General features: G+C 40.9%; 1 protein-coding gene across 1 annotated transcript in view; it reads left to right on the top strand.

Annotated features, from left to right (window-relative positions):
* LOC144692043 (uncharacterized) overlaps window positions 1–21,962 on the top strand; it is a 158,686-nt gene that overhangs the window by 57,712 nt on the left and 79,012 nt on the right. The window contains exons 16-22 of the mRNA XM_078560601.1: window positions 5,279–5,380; window positions 6,033–6,202; window positions 9,597–9,843; window positions 12,347–12,464; window positions 12,916–13,066; window positions 17,974–18,254; window positions 20,281–20,369. Coding sequence (XP_078416727.1) covers window positions 5,279–5,380; window positions 6,033–6,202; window positions 9,597–9,843; window positions 12,347–12,464; window positions 12,916–13,066; window positions 17,974–18,254; window positions 20,281–20,369 — 1,158 coding nt within the window. The remainder of the gene's footprint in view (window positions 1–5,278; window positions 5,381–6,032; window positions 6,203–9,596; window positions 9,844–12,346; window positions 12,465–12,915; window positions 13,067–17,973; window positions 18,255–20,280; window positions 20,370–21,962) is intronic.

Genomic DNA, 21,962 nt, shown 5'->3' with positions numbered 1-21,962 from the left:
TTGGGATTACCTCATCCTGTTCTACCAGAAATGACTATTTATAAGTAAGGCACAGCACCAGAATATCTTTGTTCTGCCAAAAGCAAAATACTGCATGTGGTCTAATTTTAAAATGCTGGAGCCGTGTAGCAGGTCGGATAGCATCTATGGAGAGAGAAGCATAGTTAATTGATGAAAGATCATCAATCTGAAATTTTAATTCTACTCTCTTCACAGATGCTACCTGACCTGCTAAATGCTTCCTATGCTTCTTAATTTTGTTCTTTCAGCTTTTTGATCAGTGTTTTAAAATAAATTTCATTCAATATTCAGATTCGCAGACCGAAAGAACCCACAAACCACAATGAGATGCATGGTCGAATAATATATTAGTGATGTTGGTTGAAAGATAAATATTGGCCACAACTCTAAGAGAACTTCCTTGCACTTCAACAAATAGTGCCATAAAATCTTTTACATCTCCCTGAACAAACCTGATGTTGCATCCAGGATCTACACTTCAGACAGCGCACTCCCTCAGAACTGCACTGCATAATCAGCTGAGATTATATACTCAAGTGTTTGAAGTGGGTCTTTAACACACACATTTCTGATTTAGGTGAGAGATTTTGAAGTTGGGGAGGCTGACTGGGGGGATCCCAAGAGTATCTCTGGCAAATTAATAACTTCAAACGTGTTATGTTAAAAATGCTGAAGAGCCCAAAAAGCATTGACTACGTTCTGTTGTAAGAGACAGTTTGCTAAAGTGAAAGGTCATGGAACTATAGGCAAATTATTGATCTGGTTAAGAAATTGGCTGAGCAACAGGAGACAGAGAAGGAATAATCAGCAGGTACTGCAGTTAGCAAAATGTGACTTCTTGTGTCCCACGAGGATCTGTGTTGGGGCTTCACCTTTTATGAATGATTTAGATAATGGGATAGAACTGCAAACCCAAATTTGACGATAACACAAAGCTAGGTGGTATTGTAAAAAGTGTAGATGGAAGTGTAAAATTGCAAAGAGTTATTGATGGATTAAGTAAATGGGTAAAACTATGGCAAATGGATTTCAATGTAAGTAAATGTGAGACACTCCACTTCAGACCTCTAAATTATAGAACTGGGTGCTTTACAAATGGTGAAAAGCCAGAAACATGGTGCGGAGGGTGGTTCAAAGAGACCAGGTGCATAGATCATGAAAATGCCCAAGTGGGCTCACTATTTAGCAGCTGAGAGGGGTTTCTCTGTCCCGAAAGGAAAACAAAAACCTAAATGGCAGGTGACACGGTGATAGTCTGTCCCAGCGGCAGAGGGTGGGGGTATGGGTGGTTAGCAGCTCACAATAACCCCCACAGCATTGAAGCATATCAGATCCTGAGGGGACTTGACAAGGTGGATGCTGAGAGGATGTTTCCCCTTATGGGAGAGATGAGAACTAGGGGACACCGTTTAAGAACAAGAGGTATCCCTTTTAAGATTGAAATAAGGAGAATTTTTTTTCTCTCTGAGGGTCTTTAGTCTGTGGAATTCTGTTCCCCAGAAAGCAGCGGAGGCTGTGTCTTTTAATTTATTCAAGGCAAAGTCGGACAGATTTTTGATGGGCAAAGGGGTCAAGGGCTGTGGGGGGCAGGCAAGGGGGTCGAGTTGAGACCACAACCAGATCAGCCACGATCTTATCGAATAGCGGAGCAGGCTGAAAGGGCTGTTGGGCCGCCTCCTTCTAAGTTCTATGTTCCTATGTTGTAAAATGTCATAAACAGGTACAGAAAATAATCAAAAAGGCTAATGGAATGCTGGTCTTTATATCTGGAAGAGTATAATACAAGAGGGGTAGAAGTTATGTACAAAGCCCTGGTTAGACCACGATGAAAGAAGTTCTAGGCACCACACTTTAGGAAAGACATTTTGGCCTTGGAGGAAGTGCAGCGTAGGTTTACCAGAATGATCCCTGGACTCCAAGGGTAAAACTACGAGGAGGAATTACACAAAGTAGAAATAAAAACAGAAAATGTTGGAAAAACTCAGCAGGCCTGGCAGCATCTGTGGAGAGAGAAAGAGTTAACATTTCGAGTTTGTATGACTTCTTCAAAGCTAAAGAGAAGTAGAAATGTGATGAATTTTATACTGTTTAAGAGGGGGTGAAGCTGGTGGAGCAAAATAGAAGGTCAGTGACAGGTGGGAGCTCAGAGAGTGACAAAGATGTCATGGACACAAGACAAAGGGATTGCCAATGATAGTGGTAAAGACCAAAGAAGGTGCTTATAGTGGCATAAAGGTAAGCTAGCAGAACAAGGGTCAGTGCCCTGTGAAAGCACAAGATAGAAACAAGTGACAGATGGCACTGTGCGGGATGGGTGGGTGTTGGGGGGGGGAAGATTAAGAAAAAGGGATTTAAAAATTAAGTTAAAAAAAAATTGGATTAAGAAAGGGGTACAGATGAAGGAGAGATTTCATGGTCTGAAGTTGTTGAACTCAATGTTAAGTGCAGAAGGCTGTGAAGTGCCTAGTCGGAAGATGAGATGCTGTTCCTCCAGTTTACATTGGGCTTCACTGGAACATTGTAGCAGGCCAAGGACGGGCATGAGAGCAAGATGGTGTGTTGAAATGGCAAGCGACAGGAAGGTCTGGGTCATGCTTGCGGACTGAGCGAAGGCTACAAAGCGGTCACCCAGTCTGTGTTTAGTCTCTCCAATGTAAAGGAGATTGCATTTGGAGCAGTGATTATAGTAGACCAAATTGAAGGAGGTGCAAGTGAAGCGCTGCTTCACCTGAAAGGAGTGTTTGGGGCCTTGGACGGTGAGGAGGGAGGAGGTAAAGGGGCAGGTGTTGCACCTTTTGCGATTGTATTGGAAGATGCCTGGTGAAGGGGATGAGGAGTTGGTGGTAATGGAGGAGTGGAGCAGAGTGTCCTGGAGGGAATGGACCCTACAGAAAACTGATGAGTGTGTTGAGGGTAGTGCTGGAGTTGGTGGAAATGGCGGAGGATGATCCTTTGAATGCGGAGGCTGGTGGGGTGAAATGTGAGGACAAGGGGGACCTTATCATGGTTCCAAGAAGGAGGGGAAGGGGCGAGGGCAGAGTTGCAGAAGATGGCTCGGACATGGTTGAGGACCCCGTCAACCACAATGGGGGAAACCCTTGGTTAAGGAAAATAAAAGACATTCGAAGCACTGTTTTGGAAGGTAATGGAACAGATGTGACAGAGACGGAGGAAGTGGGAGAATGGGATGGAGTCCTTCCAGGAAGTAGGGTGTGAAGAACTTTTGTCAAGGTAGCTGTGCAAGTCAGTGGGCTTGTAATGAATATTGGTAGACAGTCTATCCCGGAATAGGACCCAGAGAGGTCAAGGAAGGGAACAGAAGTGTCAGTGATGGACCATGTGAAGGTGAGAGAGGGATTGAAATTGGAAGCAAAATCGATAAATTTTTCCAGGCCCAAACAAGAAGCAGCACTGATACAGTCATCGATGTACAGCAAGAAGAGCTGTGGGAGGGGGCCCGAGCAGGACTGGAACAAGGAATGTTCCGCAGATCCCAAAACAGGATGGGCATAACTGGGGCCAATGTGGGTACTCATAGCCACACCTTTTATTTGGAGGAAGTGAGGCAAGTTAAAGGAGAAAATGTTCAGTGAGAGAACAAGTTCAGCCAGACGGAGGAGAGTGATGGTGGATGGGGATTGTACGGGCTTCTGTTCAAGGAAGAAGCGGAGAGCCCCCAGACTGTCCTGGTGGGGGATGGAGGTGTAGAGGGACTGGATGTCAATGGTGAAGAGGAAACAGTTAGGGCCAGGAAACTGGAAATTGTTGCTATGACATAGGGCATTGGAGGAATCGCGAATGTGGATGGGAAGAGGCTGGACAAGAGAAAAGGGAATGGATTCAAGATGGGAAGAAATGAGTTCTGAGGCCAGAGGGAAGGGTCCTGGTAGAGGGAGAAAGCTGGAGGTGGGTGAAAGGATCCATTGAATGGGGGGAAGATTCCTGCCCAAAGAAGTGAGCATGGAGACGAAGGCAAAGGAAGAAGAGTTCAGCATTGTGCCAGGCTCAATTCATTGAGGTGAGGGCATAAGAGGATGAAACTGAGTCCTTTGCAGGGTTCAGAACATTCAGCATCAGAGGAGAAGATCTGAGGGTATAACGAATACACGGCAAGGGCTGGGGCTAGAAGAAGGGATGGGGTCAGAGGGATGGGAAGGGTTGTGGAGGGTCCTGGACGGGCATTGGTATCAATATTATCAGTCTTAAACAGTATTAGATCCATCATATTTCTACTTTTGTTTAGCTCTGAAGAAAAGTTATGTGGACTCGAAACATTAACTCTTTCTCTCTCCACAGATGCTGCCAGATCTGCTGAGCTTTCCCAGAATTTTCTGTTTTTATTTCTGATTTCCAGCATCCGCAGTATTTTGCTTTTATCTTACACAAAGCAGAATTGTATTGCCTGAAATTTAGAAGGGCTGATTTGATCGAAGTTCTCAACATTACAGGGAACATATAGGGTATATGGAAGAAACTATTTCCACTGGTTGGGGAGTCTAGGACCAGGTGGCATAATCTGAAAATTAGAACCAGGCCTTTCAGGAGTGAAATTAGGAAACATGTCTACACAATGGGTGGTGGAAGTTTGGTATTCTCTTCTACAAATGGAAATTAGTACTTGAATCAATTTTTTTTAAAAATCCAACAACCTAATTTTTAAATTAGTAACCAAAGGTATTGAGGGATATGAATCAAAAACAGGTAGAATTTCGATCACAGATCAACCATGATCTCATTCAATGGCTAGAGTGGTTAAATGGCCTACTCCTGTTTCTTTACTCGTCCTTTAAATAAAAGTGTAACCAATTTTATTCTGCACTCCCCAATTTTATGGAGGCCAGAGGTCTGATGTGCTCACCCTCATCCTGCCCTCCCCCTGGATATTGTTGTCAGTTGTAAATTGCATCCCAGCTGAAATCTTTTCATTTCACAAAGCTAATCATGAAAGGAATTATTTTAGAATTATAACCGCTTCCAATGTTATCAACCACGCCACATTTCTCTGACTGGGGCTTTATGTGCATCTAACCTCCTCCCGTTACCACGCAATTGGTCACTGTGTCTACTCATAAGGTACATATTTCTTTAGGGAACAATTCTATAGCTCGCAGATATCTGTATAAATTTACCTTTATTGTGTCATATCTATCAAAACTGTTGTACTAGAGAAATGGAAAGCAGAAAGATTTCAGCCATCACTCATAAGATGGATGATTAAGTTTGGTGCTGATACATTAAAATGTGGTGTTTTTGCAAGATCTAGGTGTGCTTGCCAACAACTGACAGCCCGTGTCAATAAAAGGTTTAATGGGGCATCTGGGTACGAATATAAACGACTTCTGCAATGTGTACCTTCTGGGTGAGTTGAGCACCAACATTGTTGCTTTCGTTTTTATGATCTGCTTATAAGAATGGTTTAATCTTCTATTCACACCTGCTACTTTACAAGGCAAATCTAGTTTGGACCATTTTGTGAAATTACTTTGGTGTGTACCACAGCTGGTGCAAAACTCTAATTGCATCCACCTTCCTCTAAGAGTGCTTTTAGACTAAAACTTTAACATAACTGCGAAGCACTTTGCTCTGATGTTCAATTTGTAGTGTTCATCATGAATGAGACCCTGAACTGAATTTCTTTCTCTTGAGAAAGAAAGACAGTACACGACTCCCTGGAGGGATTAGTGGTACAGTTTATTTTAAATTGCACAGGAACTACATTATTTTGGCCGTTGCTTTGAAGGTTTTTATATCTAATGGAAATACAAACTGATTTCTGATTCTTACTGTTCATAATTGTTGTTTGCAATGATTGTATTACCTGATGGGAACTTTTTCTGTAATGGTACAACCAATGCAAAGAATGTTTTGAAAGATCAGTCAAGTGCATTGGCAATATTTGATCTAGAGGTAGGTGCAAGCATTGAGTATCTGATGCACAATATTGCATACTGACTGCAAGTTACTGTCAAATGAGATATTTTAAGAAGTAAAATTCATTATTTATTTTCCAGACTTTACGAATGTAACAAATGGTGCAAATGTAATGAAAGAATGTGCGAAAACAGAGTTGTACAACACGGCGTTAAAACTCGATTGCAGTTGTTTAAAACTAAAAAGAAAGGCTGGGGAGTTCGTTGCATGGATGATGTTGATGAAGGAACCTTTGTGTGTTGTTATGCAGGTAAATCTACAGCAAAAATCTGACTTACCTGTCAAATCCAGTACTTTAATATCAGACAGGCTTCAAAAGGATTTGTGTTTTTTAGTTCCTTAAAGAATGAGTCTTTGGTAAACAATGTCCCTGTAGTTGCAATATTTTTCAAATGTCCATATCCCAAACCATTTGATGCATCAGATCTTCTCTCCTACAATGTCATGGTGTAAAATTTCTAACACCTTAGCTTTTCAAGCTGGCAAGTGGTGTAGCTTGTCTGTAATTTTAATGTTCAAAGCTGTCAAGCAAGAATAATACTTGTGTTATTAATCGTCATGTAATTATATGTGTCGTTCTTCTGGAAGATATGTAAAAACTAAAACTATAAAGGCTTGATCAAAATAAGCTATAAAAGTTTAGAATTCATTTGTGTATATAATTTTATGCATAATTCTCATTATTCACAAACATTGACAGATGTATGTTGCTGAAATTATTTCAAGTAATTAGGTTGTATATTTTCCATGGTGGATTTAGGGAGCAAAAGGACTAACCTGCTTTGCATAGTACCCTTTAAAGCCTCATGATGTCTCAAAGTGCTTCACAGCCAATGAAATGTAGCCACTGTTGTAATGTAGGGAATGTAGCAACCGATTTGTCCGTAACAAAATCCCACAAACAGCAATAAGATGAATGACTTTAATTTATTTTAGTGATGTTGGCTGAGCGATAAATGTTGACTAAGACACTCCCTGTATTTGCTTGAAATACGGCATGGGATCTTTCATACTCACCTTAAGAGGACAGAGGTTTCAGCTTAACATCTCACCTAAAAGATGGCGCTCCTTTAAGTAATATACTTAAGTATCAGCCTAGATAGTGGCCTGGATTTTATGGTAAGCATAATTGTGAGGCTATCAGCGCTCACTGCTATTCTGGGTTAAATCAGACAGCAGTATCTGACATATGCAGTAAAACAAGGAAATTAGGAAGCTGCTGTCAGATTTGCCCTACTCCTCCAACAACTTTTCTGCACCTCGCTGAGAAACTTGGCATTTGAACACATGGAAGGCATGAAGTTGCAGTATGTACCCAATAAACAAGCCAGAAATGTTAGAACTTATCCATTCAAGTGTAAGTGAATTTACAGCATAATTGGTCTTAATTAGTATCAAACAACATCTCTGGCACTGAAAATTAATTTGTACAACTGTGGTCTCATTCCTTCAGATTTTAATTATTGCTGGAGAACTTTCAAGAAAGTACTACTTTTTCACTGTTCTGGCTCTCTTTATCTTTCTCGCTCTCGCTCTTGCTCTCTCTCGCTCTCTCTCTCAATTCCATCTTCCTTTCCCTCTCTTTGCTTATTTTTTGTATGCGTTGTTACACTGAATTAATTATGCTAACTTGCACTTCTTAGTTTATGCTCTCTGGGCAGAATTTTCAGGTGCCGCCGAGGTTAGGATTGGAGGTAATTGTGGCCTGAAAATTCCAGTCCTGACCAATGTGCCTGTTTCCCGCCTGCTCCCAGTGCTGGCTGTTTTAGGGAAACAGCCAGCAGGGCTGCCTGACCCCACAAGACAGGCAGCCAATTAGGTTCCTGAAGAGCTTTGTAAAGTGCAGTTAAATTTTGTGACTGGAGGCATTTTAAGTGCCTGGAGACAGGCACCCAGCAGCAGACTGGGGGAACCAGTACTCCAGGTAAGCTTACAGGCCCTCCCTGTCTGCTTGAATGCAGATGCAGCCAAAGGTCACCTTGTTAGAGGGATTTCACACACCCCCCCACCTCAACCCAGCAAGAAAACCACAATGGGGGCTTGGCTGCTTTTTCTATTTTTATTTGAATCTTTAAAAAGGTTGGTGAGAGGGTACCTTCATGACGTCTCAGTTACTTTCCTGTTACTGCAGCATGCTGCACCTCTCTAGCTGGAAGACCTCTGATTGGCCCTCCAGCTTTGAGAGTCCACCTACCACCTTTAGTTGGCTAGAGAACCTGTCCCCTTTTCAATTAATAGAAGCCTTGGTCAAAATCTGAGTGACATTTCTACCCCAGGGAGCAGTTTCAGACCCAGAAACAGATCCAACTCCTGTTGCCCTTCCCCAAAGTCATAGTTCAGCCCTATCTTTCAGGAAGGATCCTTCAATTTGATTGAAGAGACCCGCTGTTGCTTGCATTGCTCATACAGGTCCCAGTAATCTGTAGGAGCTGAAGTGGCTCTCTAATTACTGCAAGTTGCTGCTCAAAGATCCGCCCACTGAAAGCCTGTGGGCAGCTATAAATGTAACGTACAGTGACAGCAGTTTGTTCACCGCTGATCGCAAAGTTCAGGCCAAAGTACCCGATTCTAAGTACAGTCTGTGTCTTTTTGTTCCATTGTTAACATTGACTTCAATGGGACTCCCAGAAATACATTTTAAACCTGGTTCAATTAACAGCAAACTGTGTCGCAGAACTGTGAAACTATAAAAGCAATGGCATAACCTCAAGAGCTTTTCACTCTTGTCTCCTGGACCAGTTAGCTAGTCTAAGAACCAACTTGATACCATACTATGAGCATGAGTGTTTGACACTAGGCTGGGCAGTGGGTGTTTCTGATAGATAGTAGTGTGTTTTTGTAAAATGTATTTTTATTAGTGCATCAGCAGCCAAAAGGTAAAACAAGTGGAGAAATTTCACAAAATTGTTGCAACAATTAAAGTTTTTAAAAATTAATTTAAATGGCCCATTTATTTATTCTGTCTTTTTAAACATAATCTAAACTTATTTAGTGCTATAAATTGAGATTTTCCCATCTAAACCATGATCTTTATGGCTAAACATTGCCCCAGATCTTGGGATAAATTCAATCTAGTAAGGCTATTTAGCGGTTATAGTTCTGGACTAGCAACCCAGAAATCGTGTGACCACATCACACCATGCCAATATGCAAAATATGGTAAGAAATGAGTTAACACTAGGAAAAAAATTACAATGAGAGTGCTGGATTTTCTGAAAATCCTAACTCGTTTATCTGCCATCCCTATGTGCAACACTGGCTTCAATCCTGTCTTTTTCTCCATATGAATACACTTCAGCTGTTGAAAAGTGATGAAGAATGAGAATTCGCCGATTTTTATTTTCCCCTTCCCTTGCTGAGGAAACTTGAGGCCAAATGTAGTACTCCTGTCACCATTTTGCATACGCTTTTAGCCTAGTACAGAACTGGGACTGAACCTGGAACCTTGGTCATTTGGCTTAGTGCTGTACCTTATTGTGCCTTTCCCTGTTGAAGCATTATGGACAAAGAGCTGAATTTTGTCTTGTTTTTGATTTTTACGCTTTCATATTTCATGCATAAATTGTACTTGTTTTTGGAAGTCTTTACTAAAAATATAAACGAAAATAATGGCTTCAATTTGGTTCTGTTTGGTTTTATTTCAGGGAGAGTACTAAATATTGGAGTGGAGAACCAGAGACATGATAAAACTGTTAATTATGAAATTGGTGTGGGAAGCAGCAAAACAGTAAAGCCTTCCATCAAGGTAGAGAGAAAAGGATCCTGTTTGGACTCAGATGTTGAACTAATAGATGCAATGGAAGAGGCAGAAACAGATGTGAAAGGGGAAGAAGCAACGCCTTTTATTAAAACATCATCCTTAATTCAAGAAAGAAGTATGAAATTATCTAGGTAAGCTTCAGGTCAGAAATCAGAAAAGATGTTGAAGCCAGATCAATTAAAATTTCAAGCCAGAGATTATCTATCAAATACTTATCCAAGGTGTTAAAGATATGGATCTAAGGCAGGTAAATTGAGTTAAGATGCAAATTGGCCATGATCTAATTGAATGGCAGAATAGGTCAGAGAGGCTAAATGGCCTACTGTCCCTATGCAGTTAAATACATATGTGGGTATGTAGATGCATATGTCAGACAGAACTCGTGAGGACTGGAGCTCGTACCTGCAGCATTCAAGAGCCAGGATCACATCCATTAGTGGCATCATTTGGGGATTGATGCTGAGGTACAGGTCCAGTCTTAGTGGCAACATTCGGGTAGGATTGATACTTAATGGATGGCGAGGAAATGGTTAGCGGTCTAAGGAGTAATAGATAGCCATGAAGGTGAGAGAGTTTGGAAAATGGATGGGAAATGAAGGGATGGGAAAGGGGAGAAATGATGGGAAGGGGATAAGTGGCAGAAGCAGGGACTGCTGCCTTGGGAGGGGAAGAGATGAGTGAGCGACATATGCTTTGTAGGGGAGGAGGAAGGAGACTCCTGGCATGAACCGAAATGCTGTAGGCAAAGGGAGTGTTGGCATGAACCGAGATGCTGTAGGCAAAGGGAGTGTTGGCATGAACCAAGATGCTGTAGGCAAAGGGAGTGTTGGCATGAACCAAGATGCTGTAGGCAAAGGGAGTGTTGGCATGAACTGATGCGGGGAAATGAGTGTTAGCTTTAGCTGGTGGTCCAGCTTAAATGGGAGGAAAGAATAATGCCAGCTTGAGTGAGGGAGGGGAAAGAAGACCTCGGCCATAAACAGGTTTGGAATGTATGAATTGAGAGGGAGAAGGCTAAGAATGCCTTGGTACTGCACTGAAGTGTCAAAGCTTTGATTTTTGTATGCGAACCCTGGAATGGAACTTGAATTTGGAATTTTGTGACTCAGAGGCAAGAATGCTACCAACCGAGCCACAGCAGACACTGGATATCAAGCTCTTCAACTTCTTCAGAATTCCCCAAGTGCAGTATGAGTATAGAAAAGTTTTTTTTCTTTTGAAACTGGTAACCATGATGCAAGTGAACAGTCCCCTTCCTGCCCCCGCACCAAAGCACTTCCTAGGTTTTGTGAATATATCCAATTTCCACCTGTGCTTCTCAAGGTTGTGAGGAGCCGGAACTCTGGCCTTTGGGCACATTACACCACCCACCCCTACCCCCAGCTCATTTTGATGATACGTAACACTTCAGATACCCGCATAATGATCCAGTCAAACAAAAGGATTTAACAGCAAAGTGTAATAGGAACACAGTGAGGCAGAAAGCTATACTTATAACTAATTCGCTGGTGATGTATTGATACTCTGAGATACTCTGGGACCTTCCATCTTTTTCAATTTAATGTATTTTTTCCACTAACTGGGGTAACCTTTGATGAACAAAATCACAACTAGATTGTAGAGGTAAACAGTACATGTTCCTCACTTAAGATAATAGCAAAATTCTGCGGATCTTGGAAATCTGAAATAAAAACCAAAAATGCTGAAAAAACTCAGCAGGTCTGGCAGCATCTGTAGAGAGAGAAACAGTTGACGTTTCAAGTCCATATGACGACTTCAGAGTTAAAGAGAAGTAGAAATGTGATGAATTTTATACTGCTTGAGGGGGTGGAACAGGTGGAGCCAAATAGAAAGTCAGGGATAGGTGGGAGCTCAGGAAAGATTGGCAAAGATGTCATGGACACAAGACCAAAGGTAGTGTTAACGGTAGTGTTAAAGTCTAAAGGTGCTGATAGTGGCGTAAAGGTAAGACAGCAGAATGTGTTAATAGCAGAACAAGGGTCAGTGCTCTGTGAAAGCACAACATAGAAACAAGTAACAGATGGCCCTGTTGAGTGTGGTGGTGGGGGAGGATCTGGGCGGTTGGGGAAAAAGGATTTAAAAAATTAAATAAAATAAATGAATAAATAATTTTTTTTAATGGATTAAGAAAGGGGTAAAGATGGAGGCGAGAGTTCATGGTCTGATGTTATTGAACTCAATATTAAGTCCAGACTTAAGTCCAGAATTCAATGTTAACATTTAGTTCAACAACTTCAGAAATTATGGGAAAGGAAAAGGAGAACAGGGAGAAAGGGAATTTGAGAAAGGCAGATGGCAACTAAGGGAGAAGGAATGAGGCCGCATGAATGTGAGAAAGAGATGATTGGGTACAATCCAGATTTCTAGTGAATATTTGGAAGCAAAGCTTTTTTAAAAATCATAGATTTCATTGTTTCTTCCAAAGCATACCTGTAGTTAAAATGCGAGAATCATCGAGCATATTAACAAAGTATTTCTCAGGCAAGTTTTTACCCAGATTTTCAAACTGTAAAAGGTGCCTAGTTACTCATTAATGGTCATACTCCAATAACATCAGTCTGACTTTGAATTCTCTTATTTGACGCACTTTTTACTTACAACCTTTTTGAATAGCAGGGAGAAACCTGAAGATAGAAAGTCCTGTTTGCCTGGTCCTGAAATGTCAGCAATTAAAAGGCCTAAAACAAAAACTGCCGTCCTTCAGGCTCAACGGAGAAAGCTTCTGGAGCAGGTAAAGGATGATCGGAAAGATTAATACTGATATAAATATAAGCACCTTCGTGGCTTTCTCAAGTAAATAATTTGGGGGGTTGGGGTGGGAGGAGGAGAAATAAATTAATCACTTCCAATTAATCAGTTTTAGTCATATTGGTTGAGGAATGAATGTTGGCCAAGACACTGGAAAGGTCAGGACACTGGAAGGGCCTCCTTCTGATTTTGATTAATGCCATGGGCTCTTTTTACAACCACCTGAACCGGCACATGGTGCTTCAGTTTAACTTATTATTTGTTCATGGTATTTGAACATCGCTGGCAAGGCCAGCATTTGTTGCCCATTCTAATGTTAAGAAGGTTAAGAAAAGATCTTTATTCTTGTTCTTCGTGCATAGCAGCAAGTACACTACTAGCTGGCACCATTGAGATCTGCTGTGGCTAGAAAATTCTTTGTTTTTGCATTCCAGGGACAGATTTCTGTAGTGCACAGTAGTTCGGAGGAAGACAACAACGAATCATCAGGGCTACGATCCAAAAAGCTCCCCAGAACACTTCTGCCGTTTTCACTGAAGGAACATCAGACTCTGTCAGATAATCAACCTATCAACAGTGACAAAGGTATTTTAGTAAAGATAAAAGCAAAAAACTGCAGATGCTGGAAATCCAAAACAAAAACAAAAGTACCTGGAAAAACTCAGCAGATCTGGCAGCATCTGCGGAGAGGAACACAGTTAACGTTTCGAGTCCGTATGACTCTTCAACAGAACTAAGTAAAAATAGAAGAGAGGTGAAATATAAGCTGGTTTAAGGGTGGGGGGTGAGACAAGTAGAGCTGGATAGAGGGCCAGTGATAGGTGGAGATAACCAAAAGATGTCACAGACAAAAGGTCACTGGCCTTCTATCCAGCTCTACTTGTCCCAAACCCCTTAAACCAGCTTATATTTCACCTCTCTTCTATTTTTACTTAGTTCTGTTGAAGGGTCATTCGGACTCGAAACGTTAACTGTGTTCCTCTCCGCAGATGCTGCCAGACCTGCTGAGTTTTTCCAGGTGTTTTTGTTTTTATTTTAGTAAAGAGCAGCTCAATAGTTTAAGGGCCTGAAACCTGAATGTTGGAGGGCTGTCAGTATTACTGGGACTGGTATATCAGCATTTGTTCACTTGCAGTTCCCACCGCCTAGACAGTCCATGCATACCACAGGCAGCTGTCTAAATCAGGGAAACAGCAATAACCATTTCCGATTTTCATTGGAGTCAACTTCATTGGTGGAACTTAAAATGTATTCAAACAGCGTTTTGGACAGTTCAATAAGTACTTGTCATGTACTTACCAATTTAAAAAGCTATGTGGATTTGAGGCAACATTGTGTGTTCAGTCACTTATTTGCACCTAGTTAAAGTGCAATTACCTTCATGAAATTATGGATGCAGCTGCAACAGTTGTGTGAGGCAGTGGCTCAGTGGAAACTAAGTGTTTATTAAATAAAGATATGTTGGTTGCTTCACTTTCTGGTTTTACTAGCCACCAGGTATAGCAGGCAAGTTGCACAAACATCAGCGTGCCCACTATAAGTGGTAGAGATTGTACTTAGGCATTATGATGTGAACCTGATCGATACTGCTTTCTGTTTAATGTCTGAGTTCCACTAGCAGTTTCTACTCAGCTGACCAATCTTAGATGGGCAGAGAAGAGTGTTCCAATGGTCTTAATACTATAAGGCATTTTTAAAAAATCAATCAGCATTCTGTCTGTTCATTGCAATTAATTAACCTTTGCTAGGAGAATTTGTATATGGATGATGAATGTAGTCAAAAATCCACAATGTAACAAGTGTAGCATATTATTTTGGTCATGATTTTCCCTTAAATCTCCTTGTTGAATGCCACTTTGATTTGAAGTTTTTAAGATTGTATGTGCCAGAAATTGTTGGAACAGGGCATTACAGGGAGTTGTATAAAATTTACAGCACAGGAAAAGGCCTCTTGGCCCATATTTAGGCTCCACATGAGCCTTCTGCCATCCTCCCCCTCCTAATACTATCAGCATATCTTTCTATTCTTTTTTCCTCGTGCTTATTAAGTTTACCCTTAAATGCATCTATGCTAATTGTCTCAACCACTCTTTGTGATAGCGAGTTCCACATCTTTTCCGCTCTTGGGATAAAGAAGTTTCTCTTGAATTCCCTATTGGATTTATTAGATTACTTATGGCATTTCACAGCGTAAGCAGGGCAGTTAAACATTTTCCTTCACTTTTCAGCTCAAACACTCTTTGCACCCTTACTTGCTGAAGTGTGGTGAGGGAAGCAGGGCACCTGGGACCATAATAAACAGTCAGTCCAATAGTGTATTTCTTTAGCCAAGGAAATTTAACTTTTGAGAAATACAGAGAAATGATGGAGAAGGACAGTGAATTAGAGTAAAATCTGGTAGAGAGAAATAAAGAGAGGGATTATGGGAGAGAAAAAGAAACAAAGGAAGAGTAACATAAAATGTTGTGGGATGGGAGGGGGGGGAAATGACATTTATCTCCAAGAATAGTTCACTATTGCAGGAGAAGACTCCACAGTTTACTTTCTGGACCAGAGAGCTTAATTGGCAGTCAATGGCAATTTATCTTATTGTCAAAAGAGTACTTATGCTTTTAATAAATAGACTTAACTTTTTGTGTTGGTTTAATGGGTAATTAATGTGCAAATACGGAAAGTTGCTCAAAACAACGATGAAGCCAGGGACAAAATGCTGTTTGTATGAAGCAAATGACAAGAGTGGTGCAAATTGATCACTTTGATCTGACTCATGACATATTTTTTGATCCCCTGAACCTGCTAGCCAATATACAGGTTAATAGCAGGGTGCATCATTAAAATGTCATTTTTTTTCCATGCACTATCCCAATACTTTGAAAAATTTTGCTGAAAAGACACATGTTGAAGCTTTTCATCTTGCACTCATCAGGAAATTCACAAGAATACCAAGTGTAATGGGAACAACAGTTTATACTGCATGAAAAGAGTGTTAATTGGTTGGTAAGTGGACTCTGGGAGAGGCATTGCCATGGAGAATGCATCGGTTAACTGATGGCTGACAGTTATCTGCCAAGCTTTGTTTAAATTCAAACCAAGCAGGTTGGCCATGATTGGTCAAGGCATTTTGTAAAGTAATGATAGAACACATCAGTGTTCTAATGCAAAGTTGTAGCAAGTAGGTCTCCTTCTGGTGAGATTTTCAAAATCACTTGTTCTATTAGTGGGAAGCAACAACTGAAAGTCTAGGGCCCCTCTGCTGAGAAGAGAAAAAGAACCTGTACCTATTTTGCACCTCAACTTGCCCAAGGTATTTTACCTGTTCAAAATGTATCCCTCAACTAATATCACAAACAGATGATCTGGTCATGATTGCATTGCTGATTGTGGAAACTTGCTGAGCCCAAATTGGTTGCTGCATTTCCTACATTGCAACGGACTACACTTTACACACAGCTAATTACTATTTGAAGCACTTTGGGCTGTACTGAGGTCATGAATGGTGCTATATAAATGCAGATTTACTCTTTGATGTTTCATTCCCTGTCATAGAATGGGATGTAGGTGTTGTTAGCAAGGCCAGCATTTATTGCTGTTGAGAAGGTGGTGGTGTGCCATCTTCTCGAGCCACTGCAGCCCACGTGGTGTAGATGCAGCCATAGTGCTGTTAGGAAGGGAGTTCCAGATTTTTGACCTAGCGACAGTGAAAGAATGACGATATATTTCCAAGTGAGGATGGTGTGTGACTTGGAAGGGGACTTGCAGATGGTGGTGTTCCCATGCATCAGCTGCGCTTGTCCTAGGTGGTGGAGGTCAACAGTTTGGGAGGTGTTGTCGAGTAATGAGTTAGGTGAATAGAACTTGTTGCAAGTGAGGACATGGGCAGCACATTTTAGTCACCGTGCTCATGGTAATGGTGATTCTTCATGAATCTTCTGCAGCTGCCTTCTAACCTGTTTTAACCTGTACCTTTAGCCTGTACTGCTGGCTGTCTCTTTATTTGCCACCCTTGTCCTCCAGTTATGACACAAAAGATCCATCCTCTTGATAGAAATTTATTTATGATTAAAGGAGCATATAGTCTCTCAAAGAAAATGTTAGTGCGCATCTGTAGCTTTCCTGTCTGACATTAGCCCAACTGCTTTTTTTCAAAAGGCTGCAGCATTTTCATAGTCTCTTTGCATTCTCATTGATTGTAGTCTTTAACTGGGTTCCCTCAGCCAAGGAGCAATACGTGGACCTCTGCATTCATATAGGACCTTCTCCTGGGCTTTGAACCTTTTCTAACACATGCACCTTTTTTATTGTGACAACAGGTGTGATGGTTTATTGGTTATGCTACTGGACGAGTAATCCTGAGACCTGGACTAATAACCATGACTCTTATGAATTTTAATTCATTTTATAAAAAACAAATACATTTGGAATAAAAAGCTAGTATCAATAATTGTGACCAAAAAGTTATTGGATTATTGTAAAAATCCCAACTGGTTCACTAATGTCTTTTAGGAAAGGAAAGCTGCCGTCCTTGCCCATATTTCCAAATCTATAGCAATGTGACTTAGCTCCTAACTGCCTTCTGAAGTGGCCTAGCAAGTCACTCAGTTGTATCAAATTGTTACAAAGAAGAATATTAAGAGTAAACTGGATGGACTACTCTGTTTTGACCTTGGTTTTGATTCTGATATGACAAAGGCACACCCAGCTCAGTTGACCCTACAAAATCCTGTTCATTAAATGTCTGGGGACTTGTGTGAAAGTTGAGAGAGCTGTCCCACAGACTGGTCAAACAACAGCCTGTCATACTTATCAGCCAAAATCCCAGACTTTTCCTCCTCCATCCCATGAAAGGATAGTCCCACCAGAGGTGGTAGCACAGTGGTGGGGAGTATCCCTGAGAGTCTCAACATTGACTTCAGACCCCATTAAGCCTCGTGGCATTTGTTAACACGCAGGATAAGTAAACTTCCTATGAATTCCCATCCCCTGTCATCTCTCAGTTGTTGGATCAGTGCTCCTGTTATGTTGAATGTCACTTAGGAGAAGCACTGATTGTAGCAAGTACACATAATATACTCTAGGTGGGATTTCAGTGTAGCACCAGCACTGAGCAAGCTGGCTGACTCCTGAAGGATGTGGCTGCCAGACTGGGTCATTAAGTATGGCAGGGAACCAACACAAGGGAAAAACCTGCTTGATCTCACCTCACCAGTCATCTTTTGCAGATGCAATTGTCCATGACAGTATGGATTGGAATGACCGCCCCACTGATCTTGTGGAGACAAAGTCCCACATTCACACTGAGGTTTGATTTGCATTGAAACATTTTTGATTTGATTTTTTAGGATACTGCTTTAGGGTACTGCTCAGTTATTGGCATTGGCCAATGCACACTCATTATCACAGCCAAACATTTCCTGAGTGATGCTATACTTAACATGGGGATAACATTGGTATGTTCATGTGTAACTTATTAATTGTATTTGGTAATTTTATAGGAGTCTTGGAAAACAGAAGCAGTGCTGGTTATGGGAGAAACTGTTCTATTCCTTTGGGTGAAAACATTTTTGAGAGTCGAGTGTTTTCTAAACAGGAAACAAATAAACAGAAAAAGGAAACAAGCAACAAAAAGGCAAATACACAAGACAAATTGAATCAGGATAACCATCACAAAGAACTGACTTCAAAATTACAAAGAACGTGTAATGGTGACAAACAAGAAGATTGCTGTTATTTTTTGGATGCTACAAAAGAAGGAAACATAGGGCGATTTATTAATGTAAGTAACCAAAAAAGGTGCTGCCTTTGACCTGACAGCATCAAGTAAAAACTGTTCCATGATTATGCCAGCTGTAATCTTCTCTGCAATTACTTCAATTTCCGCTGACTGCCAGAATTGGATGATATGTATTATGACTAAACAATAACAACTTGTGACATCCTTAACGTAATAAAATGCCCCAAGGTGCTTAACAGGAACAGTATAAAACAATATGTGACACCAAACCATATAAGGAGATCTTAGTGCAGCTGACCAAAAGCTTGGTCAAAGAGATAGGTTTTCAGGAGTGTCTTAAAGGAGAAAAGTGAAGCAGAGGCGGAAAGGTGCAGAGGGTTTGCCAGAGCTTGTGGCCCATGCAGCTCAAGGCACAGCTGCCAATGGTTAAGTGATTAAAATCAGAAGGCTTAAGAAGCCGGAATTAGACAAGCGCAGATATCTCAAAGAATTGTGGAGCTGAAGGAGATGACAGATAGAAAGGGGCGAGACCATGGAGGGATTTGGAAACCAGGATGAGAATTTACAAATTGATGCATTGCTTAACTGGAAGCCAACGTAGATCACCGAGCACAAGGGTGATAGGTGAACAGGACTTTGTGTGAGTTAGGACACGGGCATCAGCTAAAGGATAGAAATGAATAGACTACAAGCTTTGGTGGTAGATCCAATGTATTGGCTTCATTTAGTGCTATTTGTTTGTTCATTCAAATTCTTTTGCTCATCTTAGTCCCAATTTCATATACTCCAATACATTATGGAACTTAAATTCTGCCCTTCTCAGCATCCGAAGTTGATATAACTTTGGTTTCCAACTGCTCTCTCCAACACTCTTCCTTCTTTACAAGGACTTTAAATGACTTTCTGATCTATCTCACCATTTTTTATTAATCTGTCAACCCTGGTGATGATGCCCACATGATGGACCCTTTACCTTGATTTTTCAATTTTTAAAAAATTCCCCCATTGGTTAAATACATATTTCACTGTCACAGTGTATTTGGAGATATTGCATCACTGTATAGTTTGGGTTAAGGAAAAAATCAGTGTAATTCTAATCTAGTGCATCTTGACAAAATTTATGGACGACCCTTTATGCAGCTGTCATGAGGCCTAACTACCACCTGAGATTATGATCATGGAAACCTATTTCTGAATACATCCCAGTCTCTCATCATTCACATTGGTCATGTATGCGTGTGGATTGGAAGGTTGGACCCATCCCCAGATTTAACTTGCCCACTAGGATCAAGTTACAGGGCACAGGGATGATGGGCACAGGTGATTTCTTGTCAGTAAGAACATGGGCAGCAGAGTTTTGTATCTTCTCATGTTTATGGAGGGAAGAATGTGGGAGGTCGTATTGGAATGTGTTGGAATATTCAAGTCTGGAGACAACAAAAGCATCGTTGAGGGTGTCAGCGGCAGATGAACTGAGGCAGGGGTAGAGTCTGGCTTTGTTATGGAGGTAGAAATTGGTGGTCTTGATGATGGAGCAGATATAAGATAATAACAGCTCCTTGGCAAGATGAAAATGTCCTCAAATTTTAAGTTCTTACAAAATGTAATGCCTAGAAATTTGGCAGTGCGATCCTTAAGCACATAAAATACCTCCCCAACGACCAATGCAGCCACCACCCCATCCTCCTTCACTTACCCAAGGGCTACTGCTGCTGTCATAATAGCCTGATTTTTTAATCTGGCTTCACTGGCGAGATGCCTGGCATTGTACCTAGCTCAATTGATGATGACACTTGAAGCACTTGACAATATCAGGTGCACCTGAGATCTCACTGTTAAGGCACAACAATTGTTCCTTATATTTCCCCTCTTCCACTGCGCCACCACAGTTTGCACCCGAATTTCCAGGCCAGTATAATTTTTCTAAACTTGCCTAGATAGGAATGGGTTTAAGTAATTTCCATTGGAAATAGTTTGCCTGTTCCATGCATCTCTATTTTGCCGTTCAGCTTGCTCTGGTTTTTGTACACTGATCTGATTTTTAAAATATATACATGTTTGTTTGCAGCATAGCTGTGATCCAAACCTTATGGTACAAAGTGTTTTTGTGGATACCCATGATAAGAATTTCCCCTGGGTAGCTTTTTTCACTAACAGGTAAGTGAATGTTAGCAGATAAAATCAGAATGTTTGTTCATTGAGCATGTTGTTTATATTTCAAGTAATGTTTTCAGAAAACACTTTCCATTTTTATATAGTGTATGGTTGCATTTTATATAGTTAATTAAGTTATGTTGTAATAGCAGTGATCAACTGAAACACTAGTTTGATCATTTAATCCTCTACCTTCAGTTGGAATCAAATCAAACTGGCAATCTGGAAACAGAGTTACTTTCTAGTTATGATGCCATCTATTTATTACTTCCACTTGCTTTTGCATAGTGCTTTTAATGTAGTAAAACATCACCAGGTGCTTCACAGGAGCAGAATCAAACAAAAGTTAACACTGAACCACAGAGATGTTAGGACAGATGACCAAAAGCTTAGTCAGAGGTAGATTTTAAGGAGTGCCTTAAAGGGGAAGAGAGACAGATTTAGAGAGGGAATTCTAGAGTTTGGGGACTTAGCAACTGAAGGTAGGGCTGCCCCTGGTGGAACAAAGGAACGAGGTATGTACAAGAGACCAGAATTTGAGGTGATGATTGCACTGTTCATTTGTTGAATGAATCCACAGTAATGTGCAGCAATCCAACTGGACTATTATTTTTTAAAAAGTGTGGCAAGATCGCCCAATTAGGTTGGCTAGCTGCATGCATTGGGAGTGATCAAGTGAGGTCATCTGCAGTAAGACAGTTGCTGTCAATTTGCAGTAATTCCCAAAACAACAGTGCCTGTTGAACCTCAGACTTTGAACCTTTTTCATTCGATGAATTAAGTTAACAGAGGGAATATTAACTCCAAAGATCAAGGGTATGCTCATGGAACTGCTTACTCACCATCCTTTGTGTGTAGATTGTTTCCTAATTTTGCTCCTGAAAGGTTTGGCTCTAATTTTTACATTATGCCCCCTAGTCCTGGACTCCCCAGCTTGTGGAAATAGTTTCCCCCGCTCTATCCTTTCTGTTCCCCATAATAGCCTGAAAACTTTAATCAAGTCATCCTTTAACCATCTAAATTCCAAGGAATATAACCCTAGTTTGTGTTACCTCTCTTCATCACTTAACCCTTCGAGTTCAGGCACCATTCCGGTAAATCTGCACTATACTCTAAGGCCAATATATTCTTCCTAAGGTGAGGTGCCCAGAACTGCTCACAAGACTCGGGTGTGGTCCAACCTGGGCTTTGTATGACTTCTGCCCCCTTGTATACTGGTCCTCTAGATATAAAGACCAACATTCCATTTGCCTTTTTGATTATTTTCTATACTTGTTGACATTTTAATGATCTATGTATCTAGATCTCCAAGTCTCTTTGGACCTCCACGGTTTCTAGCTTTTCACCATTTAGAACCCTGTTCTGTTCCTTGACAGCCCAAAGTGGATGGCCTCACATTTGTTTACATTGAAATACATTTGCCAGTTTTGTTCATTCACTTAATCTATCAATGTCTCTTTGTAATTGTATACTTTCATTTACACTGCTTACAATGCTGCCTACCTTTGTGTCATCTGCAAACTTGGGTAACAGGCTTTCTATTGCATCATATAAGTGTGAATAAATGATGAATAGTTGACACAGATCCTCATGGGA

Source organism: Cetorhinus maximus, chromosome 16 (assembly GCF_964194155.1).
Source record: "Cetorhinus maximus chromosome 16, sCetMax3.hap1.1, whole genome shotgun sequence".
Lineage (NCBI taxonomy): Eukaryota > Metazoa > Chordata > Chondrichthyes > Lamniformes > Cetorhinidae > Cetorhinus > Cetorhinus maximus.
The sequence above is the reverse complement of the archived record's forward strand: the minus strand, read 5'-3'. Positions and strand labels throughout refer to the sequence as shown.